At 34.1% G+C, this 18,921-nt stretch overlaps 2 protein-coding genes across 3 annotated transcripts; both read right to left on the bottom strand.

The window, feature by feature from the left end:
- Nucleotides 1-479: 479 nt before the first annotated feature.
- LOC120079404 (vesicle transport v-SNARE 12-like) lies at nucleotides 480-3,810 on the bottom strand. Its single transcript, XM_039033568.2, has 5 exons — nucleotides 3,330-3,810; nucleotides 2,871-2,929; nucleotides 2,579-2,767; nucleotides 1,250-1,420; nucleotides 480-835 (listed from the first exon to the last, which is right to left on the bottom strand). The coding sequence occupies exons 1-5, from the start codon at nucleotides 3,421-3,423 to the stop codon at nucleotides 689-691; spliced, it is 660 nt and encodes a 219-aa protein (XP_038889496.1). The 5' UTR covers nucleotides 3,424-3,810; the 3' UTR covers nucleotides 480-688.
- A 4,046-nt stretch (nucleotides 3,811-7,856) lies between these two features.
- On the bottom strand, nucleotides 7,857-17,052 carry LOC120080467 (ARF guanine-nucleotide exchange factor GNOM-like). Of its 2 annotated transcripts, none has more exons than XM_039035128.2 (4): nucleotides 16,811-17,052; nucleotides 16,595-16,709; nucleotides 13,289-14,108; nucleotides 7,857-12,205 (listed from the first exon to the last, which is right to left on the bottom strand). In XM_039035128.2, the coding sequence occupies exons 3-4, from the start codon at nucleotides 14,021-14,023 to the stop codon at nucleotides 8,534-8,536; spliced, it is 4,407 nt and encodes a 1,468-aa protein (XP_038891056.1). In that variant the 5' UTR covers nucleotides 14,024-14,108; nucleotides 16,595-16,709; nucleotides 16,811-17,052; the 3' UTR covers nucleotides 7,857-8,533. The 2 variants fall into 2 exon arrangements, with proteins under 2 accessions (XP_038891056.1, XP_038891053.1); XM_039035125.2 differs by having other exon boundaries at nucleotides 16,595-16,737; nucleotides 16,811-17,050.
- Nucleotides 17,053-18,921: the final 1,869 nt, after the last annotated feature.

Below are 18,921 nucleotides of genomic sequence, written 5' to 3'. Positions count from 1 at the left end.
TTTTCTAAAAATTATTGTTATAAAAAATTGAACGAATTAAAATTTAGAATAAATGTAAATAAAAAAATTAATAGAATGAAAATTTGAGATGGACAAGAGAAGATACCAATTTTTTTAAAAAAAGGTGAAATCTAAAAGCTCTGTAGAATAGTTTAACGTGTTAAAAGAAATTTAGAAGTGATTATATAAAGAAATTTAGTGGTTAAGATTCTCTTTTTAGGACTGCAAAAGCAATCACAAAAGGGCCTAATACTTCTACAAATATTAAAACAACTTACTTTTCATAGAACATAAAATCAATCAACCCCTGATATGATATGTTTGTTTGTTAACTAGAATGAAGAGAAACACCACTCCAAAAATAGTTAGTTCCACAGCCAAAAAAGGAAAACCATCAATGGAACCATTAGGAAAGAAAATCAATTGAACAATTACTATACTTCCCTAAGTGCATGTTGGGAAGGTAACTAACATCTTAATAAGCAATCAAGAAATGCCTACCATCTGGCTGGGTATTGATTAATCGAAACACTATCGAGTTACAAGAATTGATTCGATTACAGACACGAATACCATACACCGGCAATGAAATACATCAAACACAAGACTGACGACCAATCGTAAGATTGGAAAGTCAGATGATAAGGAGTAGAATTCATTTTGTGATCAAGGAAATATCTCAATGATGTTAGAGCTTAAGATACAGTATAAGGATAATTACAAGTACCAGAACTCCAATTACTGACCCGACGATCCATTTATTTCGACTGATTCTTCGAGACATCGTGGCCAGAACCTTTTTACTCTTATCAATGGCGTCATCTACCCCATGAAGCTGCAACATGAAGCATGTTGTGTTAACAGTTGAATTATCCCAAGGATAGAAAAAGGGCTAGAAAATTAAAATGAGTGAGTTGAAGTTTTAGGGATGTTAATGGCATCAAAGATAGGACTTACTCAGCTAGAACATAATATCAAGACAAAACTGATGGGAACTGTATTAGGGTGTTATTAGAGTGTTATTAGAGTATTAAGGATATATTAGTAAATTAGATAGGGTGTTTGTTATACTTATTATAAATAGAGGGGGAAGGGAATGGAGAAGACAGGCAATATTTTAGTGAGTGATTTAGGACTTGAGTGTGATCTCAAGAGGGGAAGGGGCCCAAGCACCTCAAATTACTTAGTTCATCTTGTATTTTGGTTACTTTTTGTATTACAATATATTCAGCTTCTATTAAAAACTTACTCTCTTATGGGACTGGAGGAGAGTTTCACGCTGTTGATGCAAGTCCTGGAGGATTGAGACACCGAGCTCCTCGGTCTCCAGCATGGTTCTTCTACTCTCTGTGATTCTTTCACCTGACTGATTTATTCTCTCTATGGACATTGTCATCCTCTCTCTTTGATCAGCGGAAGCCTGTAAGAGGGTCGGTAAAAATAATAAAAATGGTAAATTAAACCTATGCGAGGCAATTATCTTCCATGTCAAATGAAGAGTTATCTTAATCCATGATGGGAATTCAACATGATATTATATAATAGAAAGCATCCAGAAACTCCACTCAAATTGACAATAACTCAAGAAACATATTCTGTTTAAAACAAGAGGGGAAAGATACGCCTGCTGTCTATCTACAAAGCTTAAAAACCATCACTTCACTCAAAAGAGTGATTGAGCAAAAACAAAGACTGGATAAGATGTTCATATCGTGAAGGTTTAGTAAATAGGACGTTTTATAGTAACTGTCATGCATCCGGAGCTTTTTTTTATAAGAAATAATTTCATTGATGGTATGAAATAACAAAAGAGGAGAACCCATGAAAGGGGATCTATCAAAAAGCTTCTAATGGAAAAGGAAGGAAAAAAAGATGTCATGGTGGAAGAGAGGGGAGCATTTACACCTAGCTACAACCATATTGACAATGTAGCATTACTTTTTATGACTACAACCATCCCGAGAACTTAAGATATGCAATACCTTTAAGAAAATATTACCGTCTGAACATAAGAGCGAAGATTCAAACCTCAACAAGGGAAGCTATTAGTGTTTTAATTTTAACCCATAAGCTTAGCCTAAAACATTGGCCACTAATGGTGTGTTTGGTTTAACTTTTCATGTGTTTAATTTTGAAAAAAAAAAATTGAAGTGTTTGACAACTATCCAAATTAGCTTTTGAAAGTTTTAAACCGTTTTTATCAAAATAGTTTAAATAAAGATGACTTTTTGGGAAGGGCGGCGTTCACTTTCCGGAAATGGCAGAAATCGATTCCAGTGTCGCAGAGAACATTATGTCTCGCGATCTGGAAATATCTGCGGAGATGGATACTGAACCCCTCCGCAAAAAAACATTTTTTGTCTAGTCAATCCAAACATGCCCTAAAACAGCCTAAAACTTTGGCCCATTTCATACAAATACATTAAGACAAACCATTTCAAATCCTTATATGCTCCATCAATTTGTTTCCAGACCTAGAACCCAACTCTCGATTGGGAAGCATTAGCAAGGAGATGAGAGTATATGTAGTACTTAAAATTCGAAGGCAACTGTAAAATTTGAATGATGAAAAATCTACCAAATGAGCATCTGCCATTCCAGACTCCAATAGTTCTTCACGGGCAGCCTGATCAGCATTTGGTGATGTCAATCTTTTAAATTCCTTTTTCAGTTTCCCAAGGTCAGCTTTGTACTCCCGTAACTTAGCAAGTAGCATAGCCTTTACCCCTGGCTGCAAACTTCTAGCCTCAAGGTCCATTTTCCGGATCTAGATAATCAATAAAGATAAAACATTCTATGCATATCAGTATGAATCTAACCAACCTAAAATGAAAAAGAAAGAAAACCAATAGAAGGCTCTTTAAACATACCAAAACATCAGCCTCATCCAAACTAACTTTGATTTCCGAAAGCCATTGCTGTTTCTGTTCTGCAATCCACATAAAGCTCCAATTGTGAACAATCAAAAGAAGAGTCTCTTAACTAATCAACTTCCTTTTCCAGTTCATTTCCAGAGTAGAATCCAATTCTGGACATGCAAGTCATTTTGCAATCTAACTCTAAAGAACTAGTAAGAAACACTAAGATTTCGATCCGGCTATCAAATAGAATTACCATCCCAGCCTCATATTCACATCCTTCTCCTACGGTTTAGAAACCTCAGCATCTACTCATGTTAACTCAAGATCTCTAACCACAATTCCAAGAATTCTCTTCCAAATACTAACAACAGAAAGAAAAGGCCGCAAGTTCCAAATCCTACATCTATCTTTCTTGAAAATCAAACGCGAAATATTGAAAATCGGAGCAGGAAAAGGTTAGGAAAGTACCTGAATCCGAGGCGGAGAAAGAGTTGGATTTCCGAGAAACATTGGCGGAGAGTTCACAATATTGACGCTCGTAACCCTCGAAAACCTCACTCATCTTGACTGAATTCTGGTGAAAGTCTGAGAAAAGCTTAGTTTGACTTTCCGGCGACCCCTCCGCTGAAAATTTTGCGGCGAAAATTGGGAGATCGGAAATCGGAGGTTGCAGAGGCTGAGGAAAGTGAAAACGGATGAGAAATTAGTTCGTGAAGTGAAGCCACTCAAATTCTCTCCGTGGTGGCTGAGAAGTAATTGCCGACAACGATAATATGCCTTGCTTAGTTCCTCATTTATACATATACATATACACACACATATATATATATATATATATATATATTCTAAAGGGAAAATTGGAAAGAAAAAAAAAAGACAAAGATGATCAATTTTGTAAAGTTCAACTTCAACCATTGGAAAATGTTATAATGGAGTTTCACTGTATTTCGGTTGTGGAGGGTAGCTGTTGTAATCTTATAGTATTCTTTATGTTCATAGATACTATCCATTAGTTACTTCGATAGTATATTTTTTTATATGGTTTTTAAGGTTGGTAAAAGTTTTTGTGCTTTTTCGTAGATGATTGAGGTAGGAAATCTTCGATTTGATCAAGAATGGGATAAATCAAGGACATAAAATAGATTTTCGAATTGGAGACGAGACGGTATCCTCCACCCCAATCTCGTTCGAATATTTTTCAATATATATATTTATATATATATATAAAATAGTAGTTGTACTGTTTTTTTTTTAAGTTTAATTAACTTTAAATTTATTTTAAAATAAAAATATTTTTTTATTATTAATTTAAATAAATAAAACAATAATGATATTAACTTGTTAAAAAAATTATACCATTTCAATATAAATATAAAATATTAAATGATTTTAAATAAAAAATAATTAAAAATAAAAAATAAAAGATGGGAAATTTTTCCCCACAATGACCCGTTTTCCAAACGAAGATTCCCTGACTCTAGCCCTAACTCTTCAAAACAGGCAATGAAGCAAGAATGAGAATTACAAATTCCCACGAGAAAGGGGATGGAGAATGTATCCTCGGCCTTCCCACGCCTTGTTGCCAACTCTAGTCATTTCAAATGGCTTGAAGCTATTTTGTTGACTTTGTGAGTTTTCTTTTGTGGTTGTTGTTTTTGTTGTCCTCTTTTTCATTTATTTTGATTATGTCTTGATTTCAGGCGATAAGGTTCTTCATTTTTATTTCAATTCAATAAATTTGAAAGAAAAAAAAGTTTGAATATTTTTATAACTTGAGTGAAGTTTTTCTATAAGAAAAAATAACCGAGTAAAGTTTAATTTGGTTATTATCTCTGATTTGAACATAATTGAATTGACTTAATTATGTTGTCCTCAATTTGATCTAGAGAAGAGTTTGAATTTCTCGTTCTCACCGGTTGTTAAACTAAAAAAATGACAATAGCCAACTTAAATAAAATATTAAAATTAAATATTAAATATTAAAAAAAATGGAACTCTATATTAAAAAAAAACTATGAAAAGGTAGGTTGAGGGATTTAAACCTTTAACTTTAAGGTTGATAACGTATTTTTGTGAAGCTATATTTTAAGGAGTAATTACAATGAGTAACATTTTTAGGATCAATAATTAATTATATAGCAGCATTTTTAAAGAATTGCAAATATAACGAAATCTATTAGTGATAGACTCTATTGTCGATAAACTTTTGTCACTAATATTCTATCATTTGAATTCTTACTTGCTATAATAGACTTTGAGTGTTGGATTTAAATTTTTCTATATCTATAAATTCTTTTACATTGTGCTACATCTACTAATATATTAGTTTGAATATAATTGTTATGTTTGTAATTGACCATATTTTAGAATGATATTGTGATAATTTTAGTAATTTGTTGTATGATTTCTAGGGGAGAGTGATTTTTTGCATTATTGTATTTGTCTAAATATACGAAAATGATGCATTAAAAAAAAAAGCGTTTTTTTGTAATTAAATAAATGTGGGGTAATCTTTAAGGATAGTGGCATTGTACATTGTGTTGTGTCCAATAAGTAAAATATAGGGTAAATTAGAGAAAATACTTGAAAAATACTCTGGAAGTCCCAAAAGTTTTCAATAATATCCTTTTAACTTTCAGGAAAAAAGGTTTCCAAAAAAATACTCTTAATCAAGGTTCGAATATCAATGTCGTTGGAAATATCGAGATCCAATTTTATAGGAATATCTATATTGATGAAAATTTTGAAAAAAAAAACTATAGATATTAATGAAAACTGTTATAATTCGTTAATGAAACTTTGATTATGACTTAATTGAACTATAATTGACTATTTTTAATTACAAGTTTTATAAAATAAGATAACATTTAGATGTCTATTTAGATGTCTATAGTAAATGTTTGTGTAAATGTTGATGTAAGAGCATAAATTTAAAAAAATAATGGAAAATAATTACAAAATAATATAAAATTTAATAATATTTTGAGGTGGAATGATGTGAAAATTATTAAAGTTTTGAACGGTTAAAGATAAAACTCACATCAATTCAATTTTGAGATGAAATGATGTGAAAGTTTAATGAAAAAAGTTTGAATAAGGTTAAAAATACAATTTCTTTACAAATAAAAGTTTTAGGTCGAAAATAAAGTTAAAAATTGAGAAAAGTTAGAAATTAGAAAAAATAACACATAAAAAGACTTAATCCTTGGTCAAAAATGGCATTGACGCGTGAAACTATAGAATTGTATAATCATAATAAAAAAGATTAAAAAATTTGAACTGAACTAACATAATAAATTTTAAAAAATCGAAATTTTCTCATGATCAAAATTCCGAGGCCTTTCAAGATTTCGATGGAAATTTGAAACTATACTCTTAACCTTAGGTTGATAACCATTATCTTTCTCTAGAATAACTTTACAATTTGATAATGTTCAATGCTAGTAAACCCTTGCTTTGATGATTTGTGTCATATGTATTGATATCTGGACATAACTCAACTCGTTAAGTTATATATTTTCAAACCATAAAGTTAGAAATTCGAATTCCTACTTATTGTTTAATTAACCAAGAACACAAAATTCAAAACTCCAAACAAGATCTTGATCAAATAATTTACATTTTTTTTTCTTTTGAAATATATCATGCTAGTCCCTGAATCTTGAGGTTAGTTAATATTTATCCCCTTTCCATGAGTTTTTTATTTTTATTTCGAAATTTACATTTTTAAGCTTGATTCTTTACTAACTTAATATACTCACATATCGGTGCTAATGCCTATTATTTAATTTCAAAGACTTAAATTACTTATAATTAATCTAGTTTTTACTCATTTTTATCACTATTAATCTTAATTTAAAATTTTCACACGATAATCATTTTCAATTAGTTAACGCCAAAAACTAAAACGAGTATTAATAAAAACTTGAGAATAAAAATGTAAAATATAGAAATCTAAAAACCAAATGAAAAATAAACTCAAACCTCAAAAGAAAAAATTAAAGAAAAACTAAAGTGAGTATAGAAGTGTAATATTAACTAAACACAAAATCATGGATAAAAAAGTTTTTCTTTTTTTTTTTATTATTATTTTTTTTATCGTTGAAGCAATTCAATTGATTTGCAAAATAATTCAGCAAATTAGGATGCTGATGCATTCTCGCTGCATTAGGAATGTGAAAGCCCAACAAAATTAAAATTGTAAAATAAACCACCCCAATTTGTTCCAACACGACTTCAAGTGGCTAGCTCAATGAATAAAAACACTTCTTTTTTTTTTCAATCTAATACACTTTTTAACCAAGAGTTGTCTCACTTCTTATCTAATACAATTTTTTTTAATTAGTTCGAGTTTAGCTCTCCTATATCTAGAGGTTAAGAAGCACATTTATGGATACGAGACACAAATACAATGCGACATGAACACAGAGACGAAATATTTTTAAAATCTAGAATACGACACAACAAAGAAACGCTTATTTAAAATCTATATCATTTTATTAAAAAAAAAAAAAATGTAAATGAATGGATGCATTTATATGCTTAAAAAAGTTAGCTTGATGAATTTCACACTCAAAAGTTATTATTATTGTCATGTCTTTTTAGTCTCCTCAACAAGTGTTCTATGCATGTCTAACACATTTGTTATATTGATAAGTGTCTGGTACGTGTCTAACAAGTGTCGAAGTGTCTGACATAATTAGACACGTACACACTAACCAAACTAAAGTATCCTGAATGCTCGAATCTAAAAGACAAAAAATTTTAGTTTTTATGCTCATATGAAAGATTCAAGGTTGAGACCTCTAAAAGCTAATATGACACGCGAATCTGTCAAAAGGAGGCCTTCCTTGAGACCAACCACTTATTATACTTTTAAAGTTGAAAGTTCAATTTCCTACCTAATTCAAAAGAGAAAAGTCGCTAGAAAAAAGATCCGCAACTTTTCGTTTTAGCTAAATTAATCTTTGTCCACCAATGCTGCAAGTTCCATAATGCCAAACCAGAAATAAAACACAATGATCTGATACAGAATGTCAATAATGAACAATGATGGTTCTGCCTCATCCATCATATTTCCTCTTCAATTCAACTCCTAGCATTTAAATTACCTAAAGTAGCATACTACATATAACATACCAAGTAGTTACTAGCAAACTTTTTTGATTCTGTACATTACTCAGCAAGGGTAATACAAAATAATAGTAAGTACATGCTCCATTCAAGGATGATTGATAATACGCCTCCAGAATTCGGTCAACAAAAGAAAAGACAGAAGATTGAAATCTATGCCTAATCGTAGAATACGTATAACAACACTAACAAACAAGCATGGTTTAGAATGAGCCACATTTAACTCTGGAAACTCTGATCAGGAATTGTAGAAGATAGAAGAATAAACGCCTTTTGAAAAGAGATGAAAGCCTGGAAGTTCATAAAGCATACCTGGGGGGGATTCTGGAACACGCATTAACTTCATAACCTCCCTCTAATTGTAACAAAGCAAGCTCCAAGTATATAGATATGAAGTGCCCTATCTCCGTTCTGTAAATTTAAGATTATCTTGATGGATACAGACTAATTCTAGACAAAAAATTTTAATCCTGATGGTCGAGTATATGCATAGCAACATCACTTGCAGAAAGAAGCTGAGATTTCCAATTGAATTAGCTCTACCCTCCAGTTCCGGCATTGTCGGATGCTACCTTTTCAGTTGAAACAGAGTTTGCTTCACTGGAAGTTACGCCACCTTTTTCACCCTGACCAAGCACGCGGTTGGAGTCTTGATCGGGGAAAACTTCCGATTGCAACGAGGGAGAAATGTTATTTACATGCAACCATGTGAGTTCCCACAGGCTATCTCCACCTAGTGCACTCCTCTGAACAAGCACCCCCTTAGTTTTCATAACAAGCAAGTTATTCTTGAGGAGTTCAGGCACCAGCTCCTGAAGCTTCTCGCTTCTTTTTCCTCTAACTTTAGCTTTTGCATACTTTTCCATTCTGCTAAGAACACCAAGCCATAGCTTGCAGAAGGTTGTTAATTGAGAAAGATCCTGGAGCAACAGTAAAAACACTTTGGACAAGAGTTTCATGGCAAGGATCAGCGTCCCTTCCATGTTTCTGTAATCTTTCTGAGAGTGTCCTTGTGCAATTTCCAATAAATCGTCAAGCATTGTGAAGATCACAAGATCGAAACACTGTAACCACAAATCATGTGGAAGGTGGATTTCATCAACACCTGTCAAGCACTTTTGCAGTGACAGCAGAGCCTGGTTTCTAACCTCCTCCCTCTGGTCCAAGCAAACTTTTCTCAACCCTTGCACAAGCCTCAGCCACATGTCTCCAATATCTTGCGACATTTTAATGGCTTCCTCCTCCCTTGCAGCTTCCTTACCCTCCCTAGCCCACCGTCCTAAACAATCAACAGATCCAGCCATAAGATCCAATGCACGCAAAGAGCGTTCAGCCTGTCCAACACGAGACTCAGCAAATTGCCTTGAGGCATCAATGCAGAGGGTATAATTTGCTGGCAACAAGTGAGCACCGTCAGACACAATAAACAATAAAGCATCAAATCCTGCCTCAGAAGCCTCTGGATGGCGAGCTGTAATGGAGAGTAGGGATGTTATTGTTCGCCATCCTGATGGAGATCTAATATGAGAAGCATTTGCTTTTACTAGACGACTGACTTCCTGTGTAATTTGCTCACAGTATGCATCAGCTACCCGAGCATCTAGCTTCAAGACAAGTTGCAGAGATCTCAAAAGTTCATCGGCAAGGTTCTCTTTATAAGGAAGCAAGCGCTGGCAGATCCGGAGAAGTCCAAAAACAGCCTTCTCCACCAGGGCACAGGGCATGACAGTTGACTGCACAATGTTAGATATATGATCATACACACCAGGCCAAAGAAGCACAATTCTATCTCGGTTATTCAGGGTAATGGCAATCAACAATTCCAGACAGAAGACTGCTGTGTCTTCATCCTCGGGAGAGCTGTTTCCTTTCTGGGGCCGTCCTGCAGCCCATATGAGTGCTTGTGCTAGCTGTAATAGAGATTCAGCCTGAAGAAACTTGCTCTCTGTAAAAATGCTGTCAATATTGCACTTTTGAATAGTCTGAAGGGTGCGCTGATGAGCGGCAAGTTGTTGTTCGGTAGGCTGTGACCTTGGCTCCTCACTGTCAAGAGATAATAACTGACTGAACCGGCCCATTAAACCAGAGGATCTCTTGGGAGTTCCAATTGCCTGTATATGAGCAGCAGATAAAGAACTTGTAAGAGGCTTTCCATGCCCAGTGTCAGCAGAAAGTTCTGATTCATCAGCTGCATCACTGGCCACACGAGCTGGTAACAGACCAAGCTTGTGCAATCGTAAGATGCAATCAAGGATGTTTCTCCAACCTGTGCGAATGAAGTCACCATATCGGTTGGCAATGGTGAAAACTGTCATAGTAGCCATCCTAGCTTTTGTATCGTCACCAAATGCCAGCACAGGCTCCTCAACAGATGATGGGTTCATGAGGGTCGTGAACTTGCAGAGGGACACAACAAGATCGTCAAGTACATCTTCAAGGTGATGGCATGCAGAGATCTTTGCAACAGCTAAGAATCCATCAATACATGTTTGGTAAACTTCTTCATGTTCGGCATGATCAAATACCACAGATATAGCAGCAATCGTTGGCCCTGACATTATAGCAAACATATCACGATCAAGGTAGGCTTTAGAATCAGACACGATGAATGGAGAGGATTTCTTAGATTTATGCATCAGATCTATCCATCTGCTTGGGGTCATTTCAGGAAAGCCATTGCCTTGCTCCGGTGTAGTACGAATCTCATTCTTACAGATTGAGTGATACAACTCAGAGAGGAAATCTCTAGGAAGATCATTGCCCCCATTTATGTGCCTGCTGTTCCGAATGAAATCTTCTTCCGTCATCTTTTTTTTCACTTGAACATTGTGTTGATCCGTATTTAGCATTATAAGTGAATAAGATAGTAGAAGAGCAGCATCCTTATTCACAAGAATTTGGGGTGACTGTTCATAATATCTCTCAGAGAATGCCTCAAGCACCCTTTGTATCTTCTGTGATTCGCCAGGGAGTCGGAAAGTTTCCAAGAACAGCCGCAAAGCAGTATCCAAATTCATGTCCTGAAAATCAAAAGTCCAAGCAAATTCATGAAGAACCTGGACACAAAACTCATCATGATTTCCAAGGAAGTCCCCGACCAGATTTTTATCCAAACCAGCAGTGTACCTGAAAAAGCAGGCTACACTTTTGGGATCAAGTTTATCAGGCAAGAGATGGGTTCCTTGAAGGAACTCCAGTCCTTTCTTGGGATCACGGTTAAAGTGATCAGCTCCAATCATCAAACGTCTCTTGATGTACTTTTTCCTTCTCACAAATGGAACCCATTGAACAGGATCACTGTAATTTTCACACTTTACCATCCAGAAAGGAGTATATTCCTCAAGGTTCACAGGAGTATTTTCTAGGCCAGTTCCATTACCTATCCTCTCAGCCATTCCCTGTATAACGGCAATAAGACCATCCAAAGCAAGGATATGCATTGAAGACAAGGGACAATTAACTGGAAAAGCACTCTTGGACAGAAGATTAGCGAGATCTTCAAAGACATTACTGCAAGTTATGTCACAATCTAAGTTTGCATACATCTCCACCATAAATGTTTTCTGCCTACAGAAATCAACAAGAGCCTCCATGGCAACCTCCTGCTGCTGGTATGAAGCTCCATACCTGCTTTGGGCAAGCCTCAAAATCACACATGAAAAGAAAGCCTCAAGCTGCAACTTCAGCTCAGTGCGCAGATGGTGGTATAGATTGAGAACAATGCTACAAACCATTGAAAGGATTAACGAGCTTGTTGACAAACCAAATTGCATAAGGTTTCGAAATAATTCATCTTGGATTAAACTCAATAGCCTAGGGTGATGGCGGAAGGAAGGGCCACCCAGCTCTATTGCTGAATTTATCAATCCCAAGGCAAAGAGAGGAACATCTTCATCAAAAGCCATGGTATTTGATCTCGCTCCCAACTCCATATGCTCAACTAGATTTAACAATGAACAGAGGAATCGAAAAATTTCCACCATGCAGGGGACCCCATAAGGTTCATTCATAAGATGAAAGTCAAATGGAACTGTATCCTTCACACTACCATCCTCAAGTAAATTTTCCTCCATTCCAGTTGTCATCAGACCTGATGAAGGATTAGGGTCAAAATTATTGGATGACGATTGACCATCAAATTCATGGCCCAAGTTGCCATTCTCCAAAAGTCTGCTTCCAAGCACATAGTCCTCATTAGCCCCCCTACCAGCCTGAACAAGAGAACAGGTTTCATAAATAAATTCAATTTTGTGTAATTTTTTGCTAAAGAGCAATTTAACAAAATAAATAATGTGAGAACCAATATATGTATATATACACACACATGACACATATGAAAACCAATGTTTTAAGAGGCTAAAGGCACTGTTCAGGCTCTTTATCTAAAAGGAGTGAGGAGTAAGACTCACTCAATGGAAAAAACATTAACATAAAAAATGCAAAACCAGGTATTGTGGATAAAATTGATTATTGTTATATAATTTTTTAAAAAAATAAAAATAAAAAAAAAACAAAAAGATGTATCCATCAACTTTCACTTTCTTAGACAAAAATTCTAAAGCTCACTCTCAACATCATCAACGTGACTAATTGGATTACCTCAGTATTTGAACTTTATCACTTTATATAATTTACGAGACCCAAAATTTCAAAGAGGCTGACATGCTTACTTTTTTTTGCAAGGATGAGTGGAGTCCATGATCCAACTCAAATAATGGGCTGTTATCTCTCTCAATCTAAAAAAAACTCTTCTTCTAATGGCATTTAATCACAGTTGTTCACAGAAAATGAGCTTTGCTAGGATCAAAAGGACACAAGTACATTTTTTACCAAATTTCTTTACTTATGGCCTCAGTAGCGGATAATGAATCAAGATGAACTACTTAACGGTTAACACTAAAGATCCAACAATGTAAGCCTATGTTTATTACCCAACAAAACTAAAAATCAAACTGAGAATGCTGTAAAATATGACCATGGTGCAACAGGTATCTCATGCATCATAATAAAAAATAAAAAAGAAAAAAAAAAACCATCAGGGAAAGATGAAAAATATCCCATCAATTTAGTCTTCAAAGGAGAATAAATTAAAAATGAAAAAGATAGAACCTATAATTCACACCTGGACAGATATAGTGGGGAACTAAACTGAAAAAAGATAATTACCATAAGGTAAAGTAAAACTACCATACACAAAATGATAAAGCTCTTTTCATTTTAGCTTCATCACCCATATCTAACTATCCTAGAGTCTCAAATGTGGCTATCGAGAAATGCGGAGAATAAATTAATACCTCCTGTTTGCTGGAACTGTTGCCATTAACCAGTGCACGTTCTGTGGTATTGATTTCTGAAAGGTGTGAAAAGATACACCGAACAAGCTCATGAACTGTGTGGCGAGCTATCCGTTGCAATAGCTCACCCTTGGTGGCCGCCTGATGCACTATGCGGAAACAAGTATTAACAATGGTGCAGACATGCTGATTGCTCAACATAATGGATGCCTTACTTTTCATACAAGCAAGAAGAACCTGAAGTATTTTCATCAGGACCATTTCTTCTGATGCAGGATCTGTTAACTCAAATCTACAACAGGTAACAGCATCAACTATCAAGTGAACAGAATCTCCAGCGTTAACAGTATTTTGATCAATCATGTCAAGAGTTAAAATCTTGTACACAGAAGATAAAGCAACCCCAGTAATAGGTGCCCCAGTTTCATCTGATCGAATTACATCTAAAAATGGTTGTAAATACACAGCAGGGTTGATTGTATGCCATGGATGCTGCCATGAATATATCTGTTTTCTTAATGACTTCAGTGATTGAATTAAAGAGTGTTCTAATTGATCATCACCCGACATATATCGACCTCCCCATCTTACATTTCTTCTCATAACTGCCAATACAGCACCAATTTCTGAATTAATCATGCAAGCCAAAGCAGTTTTATTCGTATATGTGACATCACACTCCTCAGGTTCTTCCTCGATTGCATTGATTCCAGCTTGCAGCTTCAGGCGCCCCATCTTCTGATATGTTCCCTTCACAGTACTAAAGTTTATCAAGTACTGTGAGAAGATTGAGCAGAAACCTTGCTAACGTGCACAATCACTGCTTAACATGGAGAAGAGAAACATATTTATTAGCAATTGTAAATTCAATGAGCTCCATGATTAACTGTTGGCATGAGAACTCCAGCTAAAATTTTTCCAAAAAGAAAAGATGCACTAGCACAGTTCCAAATAGAAAATTCACCTAATCAAATTTAACAAACGAATGAAAACTTAGAAAACCCTCCACAGCTAAATTCTAAGTTCCACTAACCAAATGAATAATAGATTGACTTTATATTTCATAAGTTCATTAGTAAAGATTTCATCCCATAAACCATATCCCACAAAGACTGACGGGAGCAATCATGCTAGAAGACAGCTCATTCCAAGGAAGTAGTTATCTAAAAACTGTTTTTTGTTGTTTATAGTAGGAAGTTCATACTTTTCTTTTTTTTTTTTTTTTTTTTTGAAGTAAGAAACCGAGCAAGAAAAATGAGAGAATTTACAAGGGAATTAGAAAAAAATTAAAAATGAGACTTAAACTAGCTACAATAACAGATTGTAATCCAAAAGAATTACACCAAGCAGATAAATACAAAAAGACCAATTAACATCCCATAAAGATACATTAAACCTCACAACCCCTCACACCTCTTCTAAAGACATCTCCAGACTTCTAAACATTTTACTATTCCTCTCAAGCCGCACACCTTACAAAATAGCAAAAAAAACAAAAACCAAACAAACCACAAGTTCTTCCTTTATCACAAAAGAAAGATTTCATCAAAACCTCCTGCACCATTGAGCAGTCCCCATCACACACCACAACAACCCCAAACAGCCTAAAAGACTGACTCCACGGGAAATAAGCAAATGGGTAGCTCCACATTCCTATTGACGACAAATTACACCCCACTGCAAACAAATCGCTAAGGATGAATGTCATTGGGTACGATCCTGGGTGTTCTTCACTCTACCATGTAAAACTTATGAAGCAAAGAACTACACTTTCTCAAGAGCTTTCACCTTCCTTATAGAGGAAAAACTAGGGCCCCCTAAATGGGAGAAGGGAACAAAGAATGAGGAAAAGAAGCAGCACGAGAATCCTTTAGATGGATTAGGAACCTGAATCCTAACATACCTTCTTTTAAAAATAATAATAATAAATAAATAAAATAAACAATAATAAAAACCCCTATGATTGAAGATGGTGGAAAGACCCCCACTACCTCCAAAGACCATGATTAGTAAAAGGATGTCGAAAACCCAAAGATAGCGAAGAGGGTGACAAGACAGAGGGTATCAATGACCGGATGTAACCTCTTATTAGATAAAATACAAATACGGTGATATAACTCACAAAGAGGATTGACAATACCCAACGTCCTCTCATAAATAAGAATAATTGAGCATTTAATGAATTGGGAAAACAAAGGAAAACCCAAAACTATAGTCGGCCAGAGATAATATGGAAAAAAACCAAATACAACTATCAGTAGCCAATGATTCTAAACACCAGAATGATCCTCTGTGCAAACCAGATGAAAAGTCAGCAAAAGGGTAGGAGACGGGATCACAGGAATGGTAATGATTTTGCTTTAGCCTTGAGTTCCAGCAGTCAGCATTATTTCTTATTTCTTTCTGATTAAATAAAAGAAAATCAAGTGACTAGAAACATAAATCAACTATAACACCGTGAAAAAACTTGGAGCATACTCGTCCATGTAAGTGCAACTTACTGGGTGAATTGTTTGACGTCTTAAGCAATAAGCTAAGAGAGTGTGGAATGCAGAGTTTGGACCATCACATCTTTTTTTCTTAAAAGAAACAACAAAGTTTGGACAGTAGGGGATAGACCAGAGTGGGGATGAGAAAATCGCAGAAACTATTGAAATAGGCTACAAAACCTAATTATTTTATTCGGAGACTTCACCGGGAAATTTTTTTGTCATTTACACCAGACAAAGTGCATCCATGAAGAAATTTTTGGTGTCAATAACTGCCACACAGACGTTTACGGTAATTGTAGTCTTCAGGCTGGAAGCACGAACAACAACATAAGAATGGATGAAGGAGACAGAAAAATAGCACCCAAGTTCGAAACGTGATCTCAAATCTGATGAAACACCCACCTTCATTTTTGCTCTCCGATATCATATTTCAAATTCAAAACGGGAACAGCTTTGAGAGCTATAATACGAATCTCGTTTCTACAACAAGGAAAAGGGTACTCGGCCTCCTATGGATCCAAATTCCTCACAATTTCGAGAAATCCTATAAATGCAACCTGAAGTGCACTGAATTATCATAGTTAAGCCCGTCAGAGAGAAAATGCCAAATTACATCCGTGTCGATTAGAGGGGGGATTGTTGCTAATAGAATACAGTACGTCATAGTAACTTCCTAAGCAACAAAAAAAACGGTAATGAAGGAGAAAAAAGTGAGTCCTACTCGATCACTCCAGGCACGTAGATGTACAAGGAATGCGTGTATACAAATGAAACACAGAAATGGTGGCCAAAGATCTAGAAAGCAACGAATTACCTGATATGCGTAAAGGAGCAAAACCGGTCAACATAGACAGGAACAAACCCAGAGATCTACGGAGAGATTAAAGAGCTTCATTTTTGGCAGCGTGCACTCGATCTGCCATCCATGGCTTTGGTGCAAATCAAAACGAAAAATGCCTAGTAAACAAGATATCTAGCAAAAATTAGGAATTATCAAACTGAACATGGATCCACGGGAAATTAGAATTACCTAGATCAGAAACAATTCAAAGACGAAATGATAGATAGGCGGCGTCGGAATGGACACGGCCGGAACGGTGGTCGGTAAACGGCGGAGATGAGCCGTGAGGGAGGCGACGGCCGGCGAGGGGTGGGGGATCTCCGTTTTTCGCGTCTACGACAGTGCGAGTGGAGGAGGGAGGGGAAATTCTGAAGAAAGGAAACAAAGAAATTTTGAGAGAGAAAAAACAAAGTACAGAATGTGGAATATGAATTTACTATTTCTTTTTATTATTATTATTATTATTATTGTTAATTTGCATTGAATTTTTACTCGTCTAGTTTTCTAATTTCTATACTATCTACATATTATTATCTATAAAAAGAATTTAATATAATACAAAAATTTGAGAAAAATTAGTTTGATTTTTCTTTAATTTAAAACGTGGGGTGTGAATACAAACATTTTGATTTGTTTTGGACAAATAAATTATAAGTTCATGACAAAAATAAATTGATTTTGATGTGATAAATGGTTTTCTAGAATTTTTTTTAAAATAATGTTATTTTAATATTTATCGATAAAAATAGAATCGGTTTGGAAGTATTGACAAAGATAAGATAAGGTGGTAAAATCGTGGATCGGGTCCACAAGTGCCAAATCTGCAGATAAATAGTGTACCCGATCCACGATTTAAAACCCAATCATAAATGAGGTTTGACCATTTTGAAATAGACATTAATGTTTGACCATTTAAAAGAATAAAAAGATAAATGGAAATGATATTAGTGTTTGACTATTTTTTTAAATAAAATGTTTGATCATTAAAGATTAGGAATTTTTTTGTCATATAATTTGAAAATATTAATTTCCATATTCTATCACTAATGTCATTATATATATTAATTAAATTTAAAATCTATTTATGAGTTTTTTTTTTTTTTTTACAATATCTACATATGCATTTTGTTAGAAAATTCATGAATTATGAATTAAAAACAAACATTACATTTTAATCGAATTTAATTTTAGAATTTTTTTTAAATAATATTATTTTAATATTTATTGACAAAAATAGAATTTGTTTGAAATTATCGATAAAAATAGAGTTGGTTTTAATATTTATAGATTTTGAAAGCAAATCCTTTCATTTTATTTTTTGAAAAATAAACTACTACTATTGACATGAAGTTGAGTATTTTTTTTTCTTTTAAGTGAGAACCTGAATACAATGTTATATTAACAAATTTGTTGGATGAATCAAATTTTAATTTATCGATCTAAACAAAAATTGAATCTTTTGTATATTCCAAAATTTCACCTCAAGATTTTTCATTCAAAAAAGAAATATATATATATATATATATATATATTTATATATCTTTCATTTAATGCATAAATTAATATAATAACGACATGTAATTAATTCAAATTTTTCTTGAATTTTTTTATATGATAACTTATTAATATGGGAATTTGTGAAAACAATTAAAAAAATAAAAATATGGAAATCATGGACCCCGTTCACGAGTTTGGTCTCAAATTTTTCTATATAGAAACTTATTAATATAGAAAATTGTGAAAACAATTAAAAAATGGAAATCATGGACCTCGTTCACGAGTTTGGTCTTCATTTACCAAGTCATACGTCGAGTCTGGTCTTCATTCACCAAGTCATACGTTGACATGGAGGTCCAATAATCGTGTACTAGTACACCAATAATCGTGTACCGTGTACACGATTTTGTTACTCTATTTTTGTCAATATTTTTCTCTTCCACCTTAATTTTGTAATTTCTTTTCTACATACACTATTTTTGCCATTAGTTTAAAAAAAATACATTATTCTTGAACTTAATCCGATTTTCTATGATCTTACTAAAAAAAGGTTTTTTTATAATCAAATCAATTCTTTTATGCCATAAAACAATATTAGTTAACCGTTCTCCTTGTAATAGTTTAAAATAGTTTAATTTTTTAATATATATATAATTTAATCTTTTTAAAAAAATAGTTTAATTTTTTTAAAATAACAAGTGTGATGTAAAAATTTGAATCTTCGAACTTAAATGAGGTGGTTAATATGTAAATATATAAGCTATGTTCACATTGGTCGAATTTTTTTTAATAAATAGTGAAAT

Source organism: Benincasa hispida, chromosome 7 (genome assembly GCF_027475165.1).
Source record: "Benincasa hispida cultivar pf3 chromosome 7, pf3_genome.v1.1, whole genome shotgun sequence".
NCBI classification, from domain to species: domain Eukaryota; kingdom Viridiplantae; phylum Streptophyta; class Magnoliopsida; order Cucurbitales; family Cucurbitaceae; genus Benincasa; species Benincasa hispida.
The sequence above is the reverse complement of the archived record's forward strand: the minus strand, read 5'-3'. Positions and strand labels throughout refer to the sequence as shown.

Excerpts from the sequence above, each read along its gene's own strand:
- LOC120080467 (XM_039035128.2), bottom strand. The coding sequence starts at position 14,023 with ATGGGGCGCCTGAAGCTGCAAGCTGGAATCAATGCAATCGAGGAAGAA. Across the intron at positions 12,206-13,288 it reads ACAGTTCCAGCAAACAGGAG|GCTGGTAGGGGGGCTAATGA; the intron begins GTATTAATTTAT and ends TCTCTTGTTCAG.
- LOC120079404 (XM_039033568.2), bottom strand. The coding sequence starts at position 3,423 with ATGAGTGAGGTTTTCGAGGGTTACGAGCGTCAATATTGTGAACTCTCC. Across the intron at positions 2,930-3,329 it reads TTTCTCCGCCTCGGATTCAG|AACAGAAACAGCAATGGCTT; the intron begins GTACTTTCCTAA and ends TGTGGATTGCAG. Across the intron at positions 836-1,249 it reads TCCTCCAGTCCCATAAGAGA|CTTCATGGGGTAGATGACGC; the intron begins GTAAGTTTTTAA and ends TTCATGTTGCAG.